Consider the following 20,000-nt stretch of genomic DNA (forward strand, 5'->3'; position numbering starts at 1 on the left):
TCCAGTTGTGTTGTTCCAGTTGCGTTGGTCCAGTTGTGTTGGTCCAGTTGTGTTGGTCCAGTTGTGTTGCTGCTGGATCAGTGCTCACACTGTGTAGAAACACCCTGAGGTCAGACATGGTGTGAGTCGGAAGCAGGTGTGAAGTGGTGAGACGAGGTGTCGGTGTGAAGGTGTCAGGATGTTCTGTGTGAACGAGAACACACAACAACAGGAGGCTACACAAAGTCAAACACAGGAGTGAATCTGTTCTGATGAATTCGTGGATGTGATTTATAAACAGTAAATAATCTTAAAGTCAATATCCCTGCTGTGGCAGATTTGTGAAGATATTTAATATCAGTGACATCACGTTGGTGTAAAGTCTCAAATTAAAAAGCACATCTCACAGAAAGAAACATTTTCTGTGAATTAATCAAATCTAGCATCAGAATTTTAAAAGACAAGAATTTAGAAAGCTACGGTTTTTTGTTGACCTTTTTGAGATTGCCACCTGGGGGCGCCAGAGTCCGACCCAGTGGGTTAGAGGGTTGGATGAAGCTGTTGAGTTTAGACAGATAGAGTCAGGTGTCGTCTGCATCACAATGTGAGTCAATGGAAACCAGTGCCTACCAGCACCGAGCCTTGTGGAACTCCGCCTGAGGGAACTGGTTTATATAGATTTCTGAGGACTTGATCTCATGAGACTGGTTTTATCTTTCCATCACAGCTGATTGGCCTCCTTGAAGCTCCTCCCTCAGAACCTCCTGGTCACACGTCCTCCAACCAGCATGCCCATCATCAGCAACGCCAACCACGACTTCAGCACCTACTCCGTCAGCAGCGACGACAGCAGCCTCGACCGCTTCTTCACCGAGATCCCGGAGACCGAGACCATCAAGGGCGCCTACTTCCAGCGAGCCCAGCAGCTCCGTGCGCCCGGGTCCTGGTCCGCGGTGGACCCCACTCTGCAGGTCCTCATCAATGTCGGGGGCAACCGCTATGCCTTCCCCTGGAGCACCCTGGAGCAGTTTCCCCAGAGTCGCCTGGGACGCCTCCGCTCCTGCACCACCCCCGAGGAGATCGCAGGACTCTGCGACGACTACGACGAGACGTGCCGGGAGTTCTTCTTCGACCGGAACCCGACGGCCTTCAGGGTCATCCTCAACTTCCTGGCAGCAGGAAAGCTGCGTCTCCTTCGGGACCTGTGTGCCGTGTCCCTGCACGACGAGCTGGCCTACTGGGGCGTGGACCCGGGTCACATGGAGCGATGCTGCCGCCGCCGCATGATCACCCGGGTGGAAGACGTGGCGGAGAGAGAGAGAAAGGAGGAGGAGTGGAGGCAGAAGAGGATGACGCTGAAGAAAAGCACCACAGAGGCTGAGAAGGGCCACGGCACCCTGATCGGGATCCTGAGGGAGGTGGTGGAGAACCCCCACTCGGGCCTGGCTGGGAAGATGTTCGCCTGCCTCTCGGTCCTCATGGTGCTGGTCACCGTCATCAGCCTCTGCATCAGCACCATGCCGGACCTCCGGGACGAGGAGACCAGGGTGAGTAGGACCAGGCACCGGGAGTCACATGCTCCTGATTTGATCACTTACGTCTTTTTCTATCTTATTATGTTTCACACAAGAGCCTCAAAACAGAAAGAAGCTTCCAGTCAAACCATGCACTGCAAACAAAGATGGCCGACACGTTTCCACTTCCTCCAGTCAAAGAGGAGCGAAGCCGATTGGCTGCAGCATCGTTTGGATTCTGAGCAGGAGAAACGCTGGAATGGAGATTTAGAGATTTAGACGTCTCCAGAAATCGAGAAACACGAGCACACAAGTTCTCAGTGAGAAACAAACAAAATCATAACTTTGTGTTGTTTCTAAACTTCTCTTCTCTCGTCAGTGTGATTAACGACACAAATAAAACTCACTTATTGTGATGAAAACCCATGTGACTGCAGCACACAGCTCCTCCAGTCGTCTGCTGGCGTTACAGACATGTGACCACACAGGGCTGGTGGGACATGTGAAGGTCAGAGCTTTAACTGACTGAATGATACTGATCTGTCTCCTTCTGAGTAATGATCCATAATCAGGTGAACTATAAACATATTGTTCTGTAGGGCGCCCTCTGCTGGTTTCTCCTCAGTTCACAGACGTTTGAGAAGCTTTAACAGTAAAAACACTAAATTGTTGAACTCTTTAAGAAGAAAGTTCACTTTATTCATATATAACGTTAAAAACACAACATGATCCAAAGTGTTTTACAAGATGGAGTCGTTACTTTCTTCACGAGGAGTTCACTCACGTCCGGGACTCGTGTTTCCTTCAGATGAACGATATCGATTTGAACGTCCAATGAAAGCTGCTCTGTCATCTCCTCTCTTCTTCTTCTGCTCACTCTCATCTTTTCTTTCTCTGAGATGGAAATTGATTTTTCCACTTTAATGACGGATTCTGATTCTCTGCAGAGCGACAGACTCTTTTCAACATTCACCACCTAACAAATACTGAAGTGGCAAAATCAATAGACTACCTGTGGTTTTAATTAAAACGTTTTTATTATAAGTTGTTTACAGATGCACACACACACACACACACAGACACACACACACACACACACACACACACACACACACACACACACACACACACACTGAGATAACTGGGTGGATGTGATGATAAATAAAACATATGCTGGTGACATTCATTACAATTTATGAGGCCTCGTGTCATTTTAAACGAAAATGTAATTGACTGAATTCATCTGTTGATTTGTTGTGTATCTACAGTGATTTAAATTGTTTTATTCTTTAGGGCACAGTTGTGATTCATATAATGAAAATAAAAGTAGAGAAATATTTCACTGTAAAAGAATATTCCAATGATTTAGTACAGTAGAGTTACAGAACTTTCTCTAAATGAGTAAACACATCTTTCTTCACTTACTGACTAAATGCTCTTGTTCTGCCTTTAGTGACGAAGAGAGATAAGTTTATTATAAACGATTTAACCGTCACTGTCCACAAACTAGTTCATCAACACGTCCACTAGAGGGCAGCGGAGAGTCCAGAGTTTCTGACCAACATGGCGACAGTGGACGGCGTGATGATGCTACATGTGAGATATGGTCTCAGACCTTCCTCCTGCTGAGCAGCTAACTGACGCCCCTCTTCTTCTTCTCCGTGTGGTTTGTGTGTCTGCAGGGCGAGTGTTCTCAGAAGTGTCGCAGCATGTTCGTGGTGGAGTCCATCTGCGTCGCCTGGTTCACGCTGGAGTTCTTCCTGCGATTTGTCAACGCCCAGAGCAAGCTGGCCTTCGCTCGCGGCCCCCTCAACATCATCGACGTCATCGCCATCCTCCCGTACTACGTGTCGCTGGTCATCGATGTCAGAGACGAGTCCCAGGACGAGGTCATCATGGGCGCGGGCAGAGGCTACCTGGACAAGCTGAGCCTGATCCTGCGGCTGCTGCGGGCGCTGAGGATCCTGTACGTGATGCGTCTGGCTCGCCACTCGCTGGGCCTGCAGACGCTGGGCCTGACCATGCAGCGCAGCCTGAGGGAGCTGGGCCTGCTGCTGCTGTTCGTCTGCGTGGCCGTGACTCTCTTCTCACCTCTGGTCCATCTGGCCGAGAGCGAGCTGGCGCCGTTTGCCGCCACGCACCCTCAACACCGGTTCAGCAGCATCCCAGCGTCGTACTGGTGGGCCATTATCTCCATGACCACGGTGGGCTACGGGGACATGGTGCCGCGCAGCATCCCCGGACAGGTGGTGGCACTGACCAGCATCCTGAGTGGCATCCTCATCATGGCGTTTCCCGCCACCTCCATCTTCCACACCTTCTCCCGCTCCTATCAGGAGCTGAAGCAGGAGTATGAGCGGCTGTGGAAGGAGGAGAGAGGCGAGGAGATCGCTGCCGAGTCCGAGAACAGCTGGTCCAAGGTGGACTCGTCCCCTGATGAGGTCACGTCTTTCTCCAAGGACGAGAAGGACGAGGACGAGAAGGACGAGAAGGACGAGAAGGACGGACCGATGTCCAGTGAGAGTCGTCAGTCCACACTTCCTTCAACAGCTTTCTAACTGAGCGGACGACTTGATCAGTTATACGTTAAAATGTGACAATCGAATCCAGTGGCCTGTTTGTTTTCAACAGGGTCACAATTTAACTTGTCTCTTCAGGTTCTTGTATCATTTGTTAGTTAAAGGTTCAGTGTGTAGGATGTGGTGGCATCTAGTGGTGAGGTAACAGATTGCAGCCAGGAGAAAACGATGGTTTGCACATAAAATGTTGTGTAGTCAGTGAAGCAGCAGCAGGTTGTCGGGTCCGACTCGTTCACACAGGAACATGTGGGAACATCCAGGCGAGGGGTGGAGCCTGTAGAGCAGCAGGGGCGGAGCCTGTAGAGCAGCAGGGGCGGAGCCTGTAGAGCAGCAGGAGGCGGGACATGACGTATAAACTCTGCTGTGGAAAGATCAGTGTTGTTGTTTACATCTCGTCCACACCGGCCCTCATCACCAGAAGATCTGGAACCTCCTCTTGTTTCCAAGTGGACGTCTTCATCTTCTACGTGTCCGGCTCCTCTTCTTCATCCTGAGATGTTTGTGTTCTTCCAGTTTCACGTCACGTGTTAGAAACCTCATCAACACGTCCACTCGCTCACTGGGAAGCTTCCACACATTGTCCTGCTGGTTGCTGATGCCAAAGAGCTCGATGCTCGATTCTTCTCATCACAGAAGAACAGTCGGGACAGGAGGACGGACAGGAGGACGGACAGGAGGACGGACAGGAGGACGGACAGGAGGACGGACAGGAGGACGGACAGGAGGACGGACAGGAGGACGGACAGGAGGAAGGACAGGAGGACGGACAGGAGGACGGACAGGAGGAAGGACAGGAGGACGGACAGGAGGACGGACAGGAGGACGGACAGGAGGACGGACAGGAGGACGGACAGGAGGAAGGACAGGAGGACGGACAGGAGGAAGGACAGGAGGAAGGACAGGAGGACGGACAGGAGGACGGACAGGAGGAAGGACAGGAGGAAGGACAGGAGGAAGGACAGGAGGACGGACAGGAGGAAGGACAGGAGGACGGACAGGAGGACGGACAGGAGGACGGACAGGAGGACGGACAGGAGGAAGGACAGGAGGACGGACAGGAGGAAGGACAGGAGGACGGACAGGAGGACGGACAGGAGGACGGACAGGAGGACGGACAGGAGGAAGGACAGGAGGACGGACAGGAGGACGGACAGGAGGAAGGACAGGAGGACGGACAGGAGGAAGGACAGGAGGACGGACAGGAGGAAGGACAGGAGGACGGACAGGAGGACGGACAGGAGGACGGACAGGAGGACGGACAGGAGGACGGACAGGAGGACGGCCTCATCACATGCTGCTCTGCTCTGGGACTAGAGAAGATTTAAAGATTTAGAACCATTTGAAAATATATTCAGTTGGTTGTTGATGAATCTGAGTGAGTCCCCTGACCTGAGGAAAGTCACTGATGTCTTTAATGTCCAGAATGATCTCATCGTCCACTCAGACGTCTCATGTCCTCTCCCTGTGCTCAACAGCTCAACAGGCATTTAAATAAAAGATTAAATCTTGAACTGCTCTGCTTCTGTTTCTGTCTCACACTCCAAGAAAAGACAGGACAGGACAGGACAAGTGTACAAGTGAGACTATTATAACATTTCTAAAATCACATTGTGAAGCAGAGAGAAAGACAAATGGTGCAGTGGACGTGTTCAGCTTGAAGTGAGCTGAAGTGGTTTGAATCCCAGATGGACGTGTTGAAGACACTCAGCCTGTGTCGCTGCCAGCGTCACTTTCACCCAAACTCCAAACAATGGAAACATTGAAACGTCTCCACCTCCTCGTCCTCCACCTCCTCCACCTCCTCCTCTTCTCCTCTGTGCTGCCTGCTGTCCTCACCGAGGAGACACTGGAATCATTCTCTTCTTAAGAGGTTCACAAAATCACATAATTAAGTTCAGAGATGGAAAAGGATGAAGATGTTGAGTCCTGTGGTCGAAGGAGCCATAATGACTTTCGATCAAATTATTAGGAACTAATCATTTTCAGTTTAATTTGTCTTGGCTGAGAAAAGTGCTCGTGAGCATCTGTTGGTTGAACTAATGTGCAAATAGAATCTTAAAGAATAGTGTCATTCATTTTCTTGTGATGTAGAAGGATTTTGAGCAATAGAATGGATTCTTATTAGATCCAATGTGCAGAGATGTTAGAAGCAGAAGCTGCAGTGGGGGAGTTGAAGTGTAAATATGAAACAGCCTCGTGTGGCTCGCTGTCTCAGCTCGGCTCCAAAGTAAACACAGCAGAACACAGAGTACCAAAATAAAACTTTATTCAGAAAGGAGCTCATGAATATTGAACATGTCAAACATCCTGCAGCAACAACTGAAGAACAAACAGCGTCTGCTACATGCACAACATGGGTCTCACAGCTCAACACGTTCACATTCAGTCCATTAAAGTTGATCTGTAATCATCAGTAATAATCAATAACAGACACGTTCATCGTATCACACAAGAACTGAAATACTTTTATGAGCCTTGTGAAAGTCTGACAGACGTTTCTGGGCCCAGGTCAAAGAGGGGTCGTAACAGAACATCTTATCCTTCTTTGTTGTGATTCTGTAAGAGACACAAAACTCAGTGTTAGAATCACAACAGGAAGCAGGAGGGGCAGTCCAGTACTGGACTTATATCATATAAATAGATATCATATAATATATATTTGATATCATAGAATTATATATGATATCATATATATAACAGACACATTCATAACATCTCAATATGCTTCATGTGTTAATAACAAACTAACATGCCTTTGTGTTCACAACAAAAGTTCCAACTGCCCCCTGGTGGCCAAAGTATAAAATAATACTACATGTGTATATATTTATGATTATGTTACTATAACATCAGATATTAAAAGGGTGGATTCTATTGTATAACTGAAGATAAACATGTCAATCAGTCAATCAATCGATCAATCAATCAAATTATATTTGTATAGCCCATATTCACACATCATAATTATTCTCATAGAGCTTTAACATGGTGAGACATCCTCTGTTGTAATGTCATATCTGCAGGTGGAGCAGTGACTGAACAGCGCTCCCCTGTGGACATTTAAATGTCTTTTTTATTAGTAAATGATAGATAAGTTTGTAATTTTAAATTCTATACTCTTTCTCGCTCAGGTTCCATCTGTCTGTCACATTCACAGCAAAGTTCATTCATGTTCCCAGGTCCTGTTAAATAAACCAACAAATGAACACGTTGTGTGTATTTGTACTCACAGTATAGCTTCCATATCGCAGAACGTCTTCCTCACGTTTTTTATCAATTTCTTTGGAATCAACGTACCATTGAATCCTTTACAGCATCTGTCCTTGTCCTGCATCATCTTTGGACTCAGCGGACCTGTGGACACATCAAATGTAAAGTTCACGCTGAGTTCAGAGGTCAGAGGTCAGAGGTCAGACTGTGCTCGGCTCTCAGACACTTACCTGCAGAGACGTGAAGCAGGAGGCAGATCAGGGTCAGAGGCACCAGAGTCAGAAGCATCTTCATGGTTCTTCCAGAGACAGAGGATGTTTTGAATGTGCTCTCAGAGATCTGAGCTTCCATTTATACTCATGTCTCCGCTGACTCACTCGTTGGGTCAATGCTAACTTCTAAGAAAGCGACTCTCGTTCCTCTGCTTCTCCTTTTCAAACCGTTATTTTCTGCTCTACAGAGAAAATCTTAAGATTCCTCAAAAAGCTCTTCACAGAATAAAGAGGAGAGTTAGTTCCTTCACTGCAGCTGGTTCCCTGGACACCAGTTCACCAGGAAGACCGGGTTTGTTCAAAACTCTTTGAATCACAGCTTCTACACTCACAAGTAATGACATTTACAATTATAGTTCAAATATTCTCTTGATGCATCTTTGTTAGAAACATTTTAATCTTTTTGAAATGATTCTGAGTTTGTACTTTTACCTCAAAGCTGCAGCACCATCATTACTATTAGTTTAGCTCTAGTGGTCATTTAACTTGTTTTAACAGAATGATGCGTAATTAACAATAGTAGTTATTGTATATGTGTGGAAAGCATTGTGATAAATAGTTTGTAAAGTCTCAGCCTCACTGAGGAATAATTGCTGGGATTTGACTCAACAGTCAAACTGAACTGAATCAACCTTTTACAATATTTTACATTAGTATTAATTTTCCAAACAAACTGAATCATATAAATACAATATTTCAAACCTTTCACTGTTATTTCACTACTTATGTGTCTGTTCATTTACAGTACAGTACATTCATCTCATTATGGTACATATACTGTATTTATTATGTCTTCATACTATAGTTTGTGTCTCTTATTAAAGATTGCACTGGTTCAACAGTCGCAACAACACATCTTAAATCTTGAAACTATTAATACTAGCAGCAATACTGGTTGTAGTATTTGCAGTAATCAGCATCAGTTGTAGTATTAGCAGTAATACTATAAGTAGTGTAAGTAGTATAGTAGTGGTCGTAGTATTAGCAGTATAAGCAGTGTAAGTATTATAGTAGTGGTGGTAGTATTAGCAGTATAAGCAGTGTAAGTATTATGGTGGTGGTGGTAGTATTAGCAGTATAAGCAGTGTAAGTAGTATAGTAGTGGTCGTAGTACTAGCAGTATAAGCAGTGTTAGTATTATAGTAGTGGTGGTAGTATTAGCAGTATAAGCAGTGTTAGTATTATAGTAGTGGTGGTAGTATTAGCAGTATAAGCAGTGTAAGTATTATAGTAGTGGTGGTAGTATTAGCAGTATAAGCAGTGTAAGTATTGTGGTAGTATTAGCAGTATAAGCAGTGTTAGTATTATAGTAGTGGTGGTAGTATTAGCAATATAACCAGTGTAAGTACTATAGTAGTGGTGGTAGTATTAGCAGTATAAGCAGTGTAAGTACTACAGTAGTGGTGGTAGTATTAGCAGTATAAGCAGTGTAAGTATTATAGTAGTGGTGTTAGTATTAGCAGTATAAGCAGAGTAAGTACTATAGTAGTGGTGGTAGTATTAGCAGTATAGCAGTGTAAGTAGTATAGTAGTGGTCGTAGTATTAGCAGTATAAGCAGTGTTAGTATTTTAGTAGTGGTGGTAGTATTAGCAGTATAAGCAGTCTCAGTACTATAGTAGTGCTGGTAGTATTAGCAGTATAAGCAGTGTTAGTATTATAGTAGTGGTGGTAGTATTAGCAGTATAAGCAGAGTAAGTACTATAGTAGTGGTGGTAGTATTAGCAGTATAAGCAGTGTAAGTACTATAGTAGTGGTGGTAGTATTAGCAGTATAAGCAGTTTTAGTATTATAGTAGTGGTGTTAGTATTAGCAGTATAAGCAGAGTAAGTACTATAGTAGTGGTGGTAGTATTAGCAGTATAGCAGTGTAAGTAGTATAGTAGTGGTCGTAGTATTAGCAGTATAAGCAGTGTTAGTATTTTAGTAGTGGTGGTAGTATTAGCAGTATAAGCAGTGTAAGTACTATAGTAGTGCTGGTAGTATTAGCAGTATAAGCAGTGTTAGTATTATAGTAGTGGTGGTAGTATTAGCAGTATAAGCAGTGTAAGTACTATAGTAGTGGTGGTAGTATTAGCAGTATAAGCAGTGTAAGTACTATAGTAGTGGTGGTAGTATTAGCAGTATAAGCAGTGTAAGTACTATAGTAGTGGTGGTAGTATTAGCAGTAGTACCATTATCAGATGCTGATATCAGTTCCTCATTCAGCAGCAGAACTTTCCTCAGAACCCGTTGATCAGGAAACTTCTTCCGTTACTTCATCCAGGTTCTAACTTTACTCAGTAGCAGTGAGGAAGTGGAGAGGAACCAGTTTCCTCCCAGTACTTCCATGTGAGAGACATGACATCATTCACTGGTTTCATCATCTTCATATTATATATCATATTCATTTCTCTGTGTGAAGAACAGAAGTCCATCATTCATATAAAATACTAGTGCTAACATTAGCATGCTAACTTACACAGCTGTAATGCTTTCCAAGTTAGGTTCATGTTTTATGCTAATCGCTGACAATTAGCATGAATCAACCACTCAGAACGAAGGTTTAAAGTGTTCATATTGTTCAATAAAGAATATTAAATGGTTTTGTCAATGTGGCAAAGGTTTTCACTTAACTCCATTCATATTATTCAGTTGAGCAGGTGAGTTAAAACAGGGTCTACTGATCATTTCTGCAGGGGTCTGCACCATGTGCTAATTTCACATTAAGTTGTTCTTCAAGGGAAAAACAAATCGTGTTAGAACAATGTGATTAAAACGTAACATCATAAAAATGAAATGTGGTAAAATCTTAACATCATAAAAACGTAACATGATAAAAACTTAACGTGATAATGGGTTGGTTCGACCTCAACTGAATTTGTACTGTCACACATTAATGGGAATAGCAAAATGTTCATAAATCCATCCATTCAAGGTTCAGATTCACATCTGATGAAATGGTGAGTGACCCACGTCCTGTTTCCGTCACCGGTCGGAGAGCTCAGGCTCCTCCAGTTCCACGAGAGGAAAAACTTCCCCTGAACCACAGAGAGGTTCAGTGGAAACCTGACTTCCTCCTCAGCAGCACATCTGTGAGCTTCTACCAAGGAAAGGCCCCAGAGGAGGAGGAAGTGAAAGACGGAATCAGAGACTGAGGAAACCAGTTTCACAGACATTGAGAATATTACTTTTCTACTTTCAACTACAATTGAACCACTGCTTCTACAGTATGAACAGCTGAATACCAATCTGTCCACTTTGCTGTTTGTGTTGTGAGATTAGATTTAATTTTTCTCTCACGTGATGAAAACATCACCCAACAATTCTACACATGATCGTTTAGTTCTTACAGTAGAAACATATCAAACAGGAAGTGCTCTGATGATCTAAATTATTAATTAGCCATAAATCAATATTTACTCAAATAAATAATAAATATAAATGCATGTTTTGGACTATTGGTCAGACAAGGGAATTTTATAGACTTACTCATTCAATTAGATGAGAAAATATTTAACTTAATCAAGGTAATTACGCTAGCATGGGCGAAAGAACAAAAACAGACAGGTTTAATTTGTATATTTTTTATTGGTTAGGTCATCCAGCTACCTTACCTCAAATAATTAAATTAAAATTCTTTTAAATATCATCTTTAAAGAGGAAAGCAGAACTACAAGCAAAACTCATTCACACATATTGTTTAAAATGTGAAATAAAGAAAATCAAGGTTCCTTTTAAAAACACTCACACCACAACATCAAACAAACAATAATTGAAATGTGACACAGGATACACGACTGGATCTATGACTCTATAAAGAAGTGGTGCAACACGGCCGGAACCACCGCGTGGGTGGTTCCGGTCAGAGGAGCGCTCCCTCCATCGTCCTGTTGCCTTCATGTCGCTCAATCTCTCCGGGGCTTCCCTCGCTATCTCCAGGGGCCAAGTCGGGGCTGTGATTAGAAGTGGGCGGGTGTCTGTGGCGGCGCCGCAGGTCAGCGGGTCGTGATCCGGCCTCTTGATTTAAAAACCAAAGGTGTTCTCGCCGCTGTAAGCCACGTATAAAAAGCCGTCCTCGTCCTTCTCCTTCTCGTAAAGCTGCCCCATCGTGATGCTGAAACAAGGAGACAGGCTTTTAAATAAAGTTATTATACATGTATCTGATCAACAAGCTGTTCACCTACTCACACTGACATAGTTTAATACTCACTAGAAAACACATATGCCTCACAAAGCTCCTCATATGTGGGACTATTAAAGGATTCTATCTATTAAAGGATTCTATGAATGCTCAATATCTGCAGTGAGCAGACGTTTAGGAAGTAAATGAAGCTCAAGCTTCATGTTTGGGCTGTTTTTAAATAAATACTTTAATGTGGTAGAGTAAATAATGATTGTACTATAATGAAACACATTAACAAGTTTGAACATGGCTCCCGACGCCACCTTGTGGTTCATCCTGTCCAAGCAGGCTCAGATGATTCGGACCCGCTGCTTTCATCCCATTGGTCGTCAGTCTGCTTTGACGATTTGACTTCATAATCCCAGACGTGTTTTAAACAGTATGAAGAACATGGATTCACTCTGTTTGTCTTCAGGATGAAATGTACGCTCGCACTGATCCTCCATTAGTACAGCAGATAAATCCTGGTGATCACTACTGATGAATGTTCTCCTCCCTGTTCTGTGTCACATGGTCAGAAAGAGGAAATCCTCTCCTCGTGGTTTGAATTTAAATAAGACTTCTGGTGACTTATCATTTAATGTAACGTCATTTGTTCAATAGACATAAAAGTGAACCCTGACCTGGACTGGGGCACCGTCTTGTCCACAAACAGGAAGATGGCCTTCTCCGAGGGCAGCTGGATGCGTTTCCTGATGATCCACATGAACTGAGCCACCGTGATGTCGGAGGGGACCAGGTACTTCCTCTTGTCGATGTCCACGATCTGCGAACCCGACACTTTCTCCACGATCACCTGACCGACCACACGGAAACCATTACAACCAACCACCAGAGACACAAAGCGGCGGGTTTCAGACGTGAGGCCACATCGGGTTCACTCACCGGGACCCGGTCAGGGTACTTGTTGCGGATTTTGGCGGATTCTATGCATCGATGTTCTGCAGGACAGAGAGCACCATTAGTGTTCAACAGGAGGAAGTTTGAGACGGGACCAGAAACACACAACTCTCGTTTCGGGCCGACACCTTGATGGACAAAGATGGATATTTGACGACTGGAGAGTGAGAGACGTGCTGCTGCCGACTGAACCACAGCTCCCATCAACCTGTGCAGCTTCTAATGATCAATACAACATCAAACATAAAAGCTGCTTCCCACCTGTAACATCATCTGATTATTCTATGTCCTGGTGTGTGTTCTAAAAGTGAATCTTTTATTATTATTATAATAATTATACCAGCAACTATGCTCAAATGAAATGATCTGATGTTGATACTGTTTTCTAAATTAGATGGTTTCATATGTAGACTTAATAAAGATTGATCAGTTGATTTCTTGAACAAAGTTATAGCAGCGCACAGGGAGATATGATGATAATCCTTTTTTATGCTCAACTGTCATTTAAACCGACACAACTAATCAGTTAATTAAAAAAATAATCAACCATTTACTAGATCATGAAAATAATTGCAGCCTCAATATGATGTAATAAAGGTTTTATACTGGTCAGGACCGGTCACATCTTGGGCTTGTTACTTCTGACACTAATGAAGAAATTTACAGCCACGTGATTAGTTATATAAGACGGTTGATTATAAGATTATAGTATTATTTTTATAACTGTAAAAGCAGCTGGTCAGTAGAACACACAGTATGATTAGTGTACAAACGAACACTGGACCTATCAGGGGGGTTTATGGGTAATGTAGTCGTAACACTGACACTAATAATAACATGGAGGCAGGTCTGTGTATCCTCAGGAAACACGTCTCATGTGTCAGGGCTGCACCGGCAAATTCAGCTAATGTCAAAAAGAGTCAATAACGAAAGTAACATGTACACAAGAAATCAATTTACATACGATTTTAAGAACCACATTTGATGAGAATTTCATAAATTTGTAAGAATCTAATTGTGATTTGAGAAAGTTTAATCCGTTTTCTTGAATTTAAGTATGTAAGTTTATTAAAATTAATTTAAAGTTTATTAGACTTCTTCCTCGTCACTTCATATATTGTTTTATGTTTAAGATATGTTAAAAACCTTACACAGGGAAGCTTTAGACATTAGCATGTTGAGCTGTGTTTACTGTGTATAGGAGTTCGCTAGAAGCTACTAGCTCGAACATTAGCATGTTCAGCTGTGTTTACTCTGTATGATGATTAGCTAAATGCTATTAGCAAGAGCATTAGCATGATCAGCTGTGTTTACTCTGTATGATGATGATTAGCTAAAGGCTACTAGCTAGAACATTAGCATGTTCAGTTGTGTTTACTCTGTATGATGATTAGCTAAATGCTACTAGCTAGAGCATTAGCATGATCAGTTGTGTTTACTTTGCATGATGATTAGCTAAAAGCTACTAGCTAGAACATTAGCATGATCAGCTGTGTTTACTCTGTATGATGATTAGCTAAGTGCTACTAGCTAGAGCATTAGCACGATCAGCTGTGTTTACACTGTATGATGATTAGCTAAATGCTATTAGCAAGAGCATTAGCATGATCAGCTGTGTTTACTATTGGCTAGAAGGTGCTCACGGAAGAAAGAAGAAGCCTGAACCACAGCCCCCCCCCCCCCCCCCCTCTATTGAAAGCAGTTAGCAGTAAACAGATGAGCGCCTGATCGAAGCCTCGTCCTGGGGACAGAGGAGTCAGAGGACATCTTGTCTCACCCAGGGAGTGATCCTCTTTGAACATCCATTTCATGTTTCCGGGCTGAGTTCGCTCGACGCAGCGGATCGAACAGGTTCAGGTGTCTCTGTGTCTGTCTCTATCTCTGGTCTTCTTCACTTCTTCACTGTCCTTCACGTGTTTCCTGTCCTAACTCTCTGATCGACGCTGAACTCAACAAACAAAACAACAGGCTGCAGACCAGCAGCGATGACGTCACCACAGGACCGTACCATTCCACCTACCAAAGCCGGGGGGGTACCATGTTCTCTGGTATCTGTCAGAAACTGACCTCCGTCCACACAGTAGAGGAGAGCGGGGTAATGTGGGACATTTTTTACATTTGCTCCCCTCTAGGCGAGCTAAAATGATATATCAGTAAAATGTACACATTTCCCATTAATTCAGGATGTTTTCTAGAAATTGAAATGATCAGAATGTTTTCAGGACAAAGGGCAGTGAAAATATGATTGTTTTTAAAAAGTGGTCTTGTGTCCCACTTCACCCCAGCTACGGGGTAAAGTGGTCCACTTACTCGATCCACTTTAAAACTACCATAACAACACATGTTGTAATAGTTAAAATCCCGACAGCTAGATTGACAACCACTAATATCGGACTAGTAACAGAATCATGGGGATTGGTCAATTAAGCACATTTATGATTATTATGATTCATGTGATCTCTTGCAGACCCTAGCTTACCTGCACATTGTGTCTCTGTCCAATCGGCAGGGACAGGGATATTGATTTTCTCTGCGTATTGAAATCCCAGTTCACGGCTCTTAACTGGAGCAAGGCCATGGAACTGGTCAGCTAGTTGTTTCCAGTGTTTGGCTCCTCCTCCATCTCATCTGTGAATATTCTCTTTACCTCAGCTACTGCACCCCAGGCTACTGGTTCTACTTTCCCTTTCTCTTTTTTCTTTATGAATCTTTTGAGGGTTGTCTTATCAATATTTCTATCCCTTCCAGCTTTTCTTAAGGACTTCTTTCCTTCATGACCTCAGCGGCTGCACTCTCCATCTCTGCGAGGGGTGTTTGGCCCCAGGTTGTCTTCAAAATAAAACATATATAATGTAATATAACACTAGAATATGTTTAAGACTAAACTTAACTTGTGCTTCATGGTGGGGTAAAGTGAGACACTGTCCCACTTTACCCCGAAGCCACAATTTTAGAAAAACAACATCTCTTAGCATTCAGGCTAATCTTCAGCTAGCATCAATCACATGGTTTTATATGTTGGAAGTTCATCAACATGTATGATATAAGTTTTTCTACCTGAATCAATTTGTTTTGACACAACAGTTGACTAAGTTCAAAGCAAGAACATTTACTTTTACAGGCAAAAACACATTTTTGTGTAGAAACATACTTTCCACAGCACCAGCACCAACTTCTCCTTCATGGCAAGGGGGGAATGGGAGGGGCTTGCAAACATAATGGTCACATGACCACAAATGTGTTCCGTTGCCTAGAAACAGGGGGTGTTTCACATTACCCCGCTCTCCACTAATTATGATTTAGTTCAGGAATAGTTTAGAATAAAACCACAGGGTTCCTGCAGATCCTTAAAAACACTGAGGACTCTTGCTTGTCCCCTTGTCCTCCGAGCAGGGGGACGGCCTCTGCTTCTCTGGACGATCGGCAGCCTCTGCACTGGGCAGGTGGAGGGACCTCTTTGTCCCTGGAGGACGTTTTGTTTTGTTCTTTAGTTCTTTATCCACGTTTTTCTCGTTGAGTATTTTGATGAAGTGAACCCTCAGCCGGACCACGTGCTCCTCTGCTTCCATCAGCTCGTGTTGTAAACGTCTCAACTCCACTCTGGAACTCTCATGATGCATTTCACTGAGATGCAACTTGTTATTCAGACAGTAGATGCGAGCTGGTAGTCTTCCTTGGTTTCCTCACCCACCCTCACTTCATCATAACCTGGGTAGTGTTCTTTCATATTCTGTAACCTGATTTTGACTTTCTTGGGGTCATGGATAACACGGGCACACGACTCTACATGCTTGTTGAGACGGAGCATACGTGTCCCTGGGATCCTGGTGTCCTCCTGCTTCTTGTCCAGTTCCTTCTCGCTCACCTTTAACTTGCTGATTAAAAGTCTCTCAGTTTCAGTCAGTGAGACGTTTTGCTGCTTGGTCTCAGTCAGATTTTCTTGCATTTCCCTAAATTTCTCTTTTTCTGTCGGTCTTTTCTCCTCCAGTCGCTTGATCTTTCTCCTCAGTGCATTGACTCCCGACTGAAGAAGAAAGTTGCTTTCCTGTACAGAGACCGTTTCACACCCGACTGCTCTCATTCCCCCTTTTACAACATCTATCTCCTCAGCTTTGTTGGAGAGAACTGCACATTTCTTGGAAGTATAGATCAGTAGACGTTCAATGACAGTTTCTCCTTCTCCAAGTCTTTGATCCGCTCACCCAGCTCCGTTATTATTTCACACTGCTCCATTTTCTTGAAGACAGCATCATGTTGATCAGTCTTCCTCCCCTCTTTCTCGTTCTCAATAACTTTGTCCTTTTGGGACAGTTGGTCTTTGAGGTTCTCAAGGATCCTCTTCTTCCCCTGCTCCAGCTGAACCAGCTCCTCTTGGAGGTTGAACACCACATGTTCAAGTCGTTTTGCCAGTTTCACTTTTTTGGATCTCATTTTGGCTTTCCTTCAAGCTCTTCTCCAGGTCCTCCTCCCTTCTTCTGCCATCTTCCAGCTTCTTCTGGAGATCCTCAATTTCTCCCTCAAGCATGTCTATAACCTCGGCTTTGTCGTTATCTCTCTCTTTCCACCAATCATTGAATTCATCGTGTTTGGATTTTAACCTATCCCTCTGCCAAATGGCAAATTTGGCAGTAGACTGCTCAGAGTGCAGTTTGTCAGAAGGTTCCTCCATTATTCACTGAATTTCAAACTCCAACACTATCATTGTTCTTCTGTATTTGGTTTATTGTCTGTGGAACAAAAGCCAACTCTTTAAATAATACTTATTAATTATTTTCTTTGATCATGAGCTTTTACTTTCATTTTGATTCAATTTCCTGATGCCCAGGAACTGAGACTATGTGACATGTGATGTTTGGTCCTCGTCTGCATTGCCTTGTTTTTAATCCTGTCTCTGTTCTGTCATTTCAGATCTGAAGCCTCAGAGCTTCAGATCTGTCCCACCACTTTCTGACATTATATCAAATTCATGTTTGTTTATAAGTTGTATCCTTTTTTTCAATATTTGAGTTTTGATATCATCAGTGATGATTATTATTATTATTATTTTTGACAAATATTTTAATTGACTTGTCATTTTCAGTCGGGTCATCAAGTTAAGTCAGTTTAATATATATGGTTCAAAATCAAAAATGTGCCTTAAAGGGCTTTACAATCTGAACATTATACAATAATAATGATACATTTGATCTGTACAGCATCATTTAAATAAAATCGTCCTGATCCTCAGATACTTGCAGACACACAACAAAGTGTTTATGTAAATCGATTTGAAGATTTAAACGAGGCTTTCTTCCTGTTGCCAGAACGTGACTGACCCTTTAACTTTCATTATGACTTCATACAGACTAACAGATCTGATCAGGTCAAAAACATCCAGATCATATCTTCCACCTTTGCAACATGTAAGACATCAAAGGAATGTATAACCACTGACACTGTGACGTTATACAATGACCTCGTGTTTTGATGGCGTGTAGTCAAACTGCGTCGCCACAGAACCACAGTGACCAGACAGAAAGTCAAGGTAGTGTTAATCTCCATGTTGTTGAGATGAAGTGAAACACACATCGTGTAAAGTGGGAGCGAAAAGGCCAGAGGTCCTGTTGCTTCTTTCTTAATGCCCCTCGAGACTTTTTTGTGTGTCTGGTCATGATTCACGTGTGTAACGAATTTCGTGAAGATTGGTGAAAGCGAAATGAGGAGTTGCGTTTGGTGGGGGGGGGGGCTATTGACTCATTGGCCACGCCCATATCAAATGAGTCCAGAACAGAGGACAGAGGGAAATTCAATAGACACAAATAAAAACAAAATTTCCTCCAGAAGTAGAATTCAAAGTTTTAGTTGAGTAAAAGATATAAAAGCTCTGTCATGTAAATGTGGTGGAGTATGAACCAACTCATCTTCATATGAACAAACTCATCTTCATTATGAACAAACTCATCTTCAGTAGATGTTACTCTCCACCAGAGCCAGTAACGATCATAATACGACTCTAGATGTGTATTAAGAGTCCTTTGCTCCCGGTGCCTCTGCGGGCGGAGCCGTGGTCTGGTTGTCCGGTGGCAGTGGTTTCCCCAGGTGGTGGCCCGTGGTGAGGCCGTAGGGCTGCGACTCCTGGTCCTCCTTCACCTTGGGCCACAGGGAGAACCCCCCCTGGAAGCTGAGGTCAAACAGCTCACAGGGGGCAAAGGTCAAGGGCTTCTCCGCCAGCAGGCCTTTCAGTCGCGCTCGCCAGCCGTCCAGCATCGCAGCTCGCACAGGGGGGGGGCAATGAGCCGGACTCCAGAATATCTGAGGAGCGAGAACCTGGAAGCCACAGAAGTGCAGAGTGCCGTTCTGAGGGAACAAGCAGAGCAGCAGGTTAGCACACACTGATGGACATGTGGTTCTGTCCTATGAGAGACACCTGTGGCTGAGCAGGTCAAACCAGCCCCCCCCAACCCTCTTATCTCTATAGAGCTGCTCTCAAACCTGCACCTGCCTGACACTTTCTCTAGCTCCTGGTAAAATCATTGTGGATGATTTGTGAATGATGGAAATCCATCACAGAAATAAACATTTGATATGTGCTTAGTTGTTTTTAGTTCTGCTAGAATGAAGGAGACATGATTATGGGCTATTCAGCTGGCCACCAGGGGGCGATCCACATCATTTGGCTTCACTTTTGTTGTTATGTCGTCCATCTTTATTTACAAACAAATGAATCTCACACAGATGAAGGTGAGAAGAAAACTGAAGGATCTTAGTGATTTGAAACAGATCTCATCACAATAATTCACAGAACTCTGAATCGAACAGAACTCTGAATCTAACAGAACTCTGAATCGAACAGAACCTCCTCTGAATCTAACAGAACTCTGAATCTAACAGAACCTCCTCTGAATCGAACAGAACTCTGAATCTAACAGAACATCCTCTGAATCTAACAGAACTCTGAATCTAACAGAACTCTGAATCGAACAGAACTCTCCTGTCTTCTGGATGTGGAGCGTTACCTGCAGAGGCCACAGTGAGACGTTGATGTCTCCGTTGAGGCCGTCAGGGCGGAACATCGTCTGTGTGGCTCCAGTCGTGAAGGACAACATGGCCTTCTTATCCTTCATGGAAACAATAGATTCAAATGTTTATTTAGAAAGATGAGTGGAATCCCTGAAATGCTTTTATGCAATATGGATATTCACACAATATAAATAAACTGTGTATGAATTTCCCTTTGCATCAATACAGGTTTTCTCTAGGTGTGCACCTCAGTGTTATCGAGGGTTTTGTTCTTGTACAGTCTGAACTTGAGGGGACGCTGAGGCTAAAGGTAAACCTGGTTCCGGGCTTGTAATGCAGAACTATGAAGTCCATGTGGTCGCTCATTAGATCAGACCTCGTTACC

At 43.6% G+C, this 20,000-nt stretch overlaps 4 protein-coding genes across 5 annotated transcripts in view; 1 reads left to right on the top strand and 3 right to left on the bottom strand.

The window, feature by feature from the left end:
• Window positions 1–767: 767 nt before the first annotated feature.
• On the top strand, window positions 768–4,051 carry LOC128436966 (potassium voltage-gated channel subfamily G member 1). Its single transcript, XM_053418947.1, has 2 exons — window positions 768–1,526; window positions 3,176–4,051. The coding sequence occupies exons 1-2, from the start codon at window positions 768–770 to the stop codon at window positions 4,049–4,051; spliced, it is 1,635 nt and encodes a 544-aa protein (XP_053274922.1).
• Window positions 4,052–6,321: 2,270 nt separating this feature from the next.
• On the bottom strand, window positions 6,322–7,672 carry LOC128439107 (C-C motif chemokine 8). The gene is made up of 3 exons (XM_053421905.1): window positions 7,513–7,672; window positions 7,303–7,426; window positions 6,322–6,628 (listed from the first exon to the last, which is right to left on the bottom strand). Exons 1-3 carry the CDS (start codon window positions 7,631–7,633, stop codon window positions 6,517–6,519), a joined length of 357 nt encoding a protein of 118 aa, XP_053277880.1. The 5' UTR covers window positions 7,634–7,672; the 3' UTR covers window positions 6,322–6,516.
• A 3,736-nt stretch (window positions 7,673–11,408) lies between these two features.
• LOC128439123 (gamma-aminobutyric acid receptor-associated protein-like 2) lies at window positions 11,409–14,620 on the bottom strand. The gene is made up of 4 exons (XM_053421906.1): window positions 14,394–14,620; window positions 12,602–12,657; window positions 12,340–12,512; window positions 11,409–11,647 (listed from the first exon to the last, which is right to left on the bottom strand). Exons 1-4 carry the CDS (start codon window positions 14,425–14,427, stop codon window positions 11,557–11,559), a joined length of 354 nt encoding a protein of 117 aa, XP_053277881.1. The 5' UTR covers window positions 14,428–14,620; the 3' UTR covers window positions 11,409–11,556.
• A 3,084-nt stretch (window positions 14,621–17,704) lies between these two features.
• Window positions 17,705–20,000, bottom strand: part of nqo1 (NAD(P)H dehydrogenase, quinone 1) — a 4,658-nt gene continuing 2,362 nt past the window's right edge. For both annotated transcript variants that reach the window (XM_053421909.1, XM_053421908.1), the window contains exons 5-6: window positions 19,612–19,713; window positions 17,705–18,952 (exon numbers count right to left, since the gene is read on the bottom strand). In XM_053421909.1, the coding sequence (XP_053277884.1) occupies window positions 18,620–18,952; window positions 19,612–19,713 (435 nt within the window). In that variant the 3' untranslated portion in view covers window positions 17,705–18,619. The remainder of the gene's footprint in view (window positions 18,953–19,611; window positions 19,714–20,000) is intronic.

The sequence above is a fragment of the Pleuronectes platessa genome, chromosome 1 (assembly GCF_947347685.1).
Source record: "Pleuronectes platessa chromosome 1, fPlePla1.1, whole genome shotgun sequence".
Classification (NCBI taxonomy): Eukaryota; Metazoa; Chordata; class Actinopteri; order Pleuronectiformes; family Pleuronectidae; genus Pleuronectes; species Pleuronectes platessa.

Coding starts and splice junctions, on each gene's coding strand:
- LOC128436966 (XM_053418947.1), top strand. CDS start 768: ATGCCCATCATCAGCAACGCCAACCACGACTTCAGCACCTACTCCGTC. Junction 1,527..3,175: donor TCCGGGACGAGGAGACCAGG/GTGAGTAGGACC, acceptor GTGTGTCTGCAG/GGCGAGTGTTCTCAGAAGTG.
- LOC128439107 (XM_053421905.1), bottom strand. CDS start 7,633: ATGGAAGCTCAGATCTCTGAGAGCACATTCAAAACATCCTCTGTCTCT. Junction 7,427..7,512: donor CCTGCTTCACGTCTCTGCAG/GTAAGTGTCTGA, acceptor ATGTGTCCACAG/GTCCGCTGAGTCCAAAGATG. Junction 6,629..7,302: donor TGCGATATGGAAGCTATACT/GTGAGTACAAAT, acceptor TGTCTCTTACAG/AATCACAACAAAGAAGGATA.
- LOC128439123 (XM_053421906.1), bottom strand. CDS start 14,427: ATGAAATGGATGTTCAAAGAGGATCACTCCCTGG. Junction 12,658..14,393: donor CAAAGAGGATCACTCCCTGG/GTGAGACAAGAT, acceptor TCTGTCCTGCAG/AACATCGATGCATAGAATCC. Junction 11,648..12,339: donor AAGACGGTGCCCCAGTCCAG/GTCAGGGTTCAC, acceptor TCCTTGTTTCAG/CATCACGATGGGGCAGCTTT.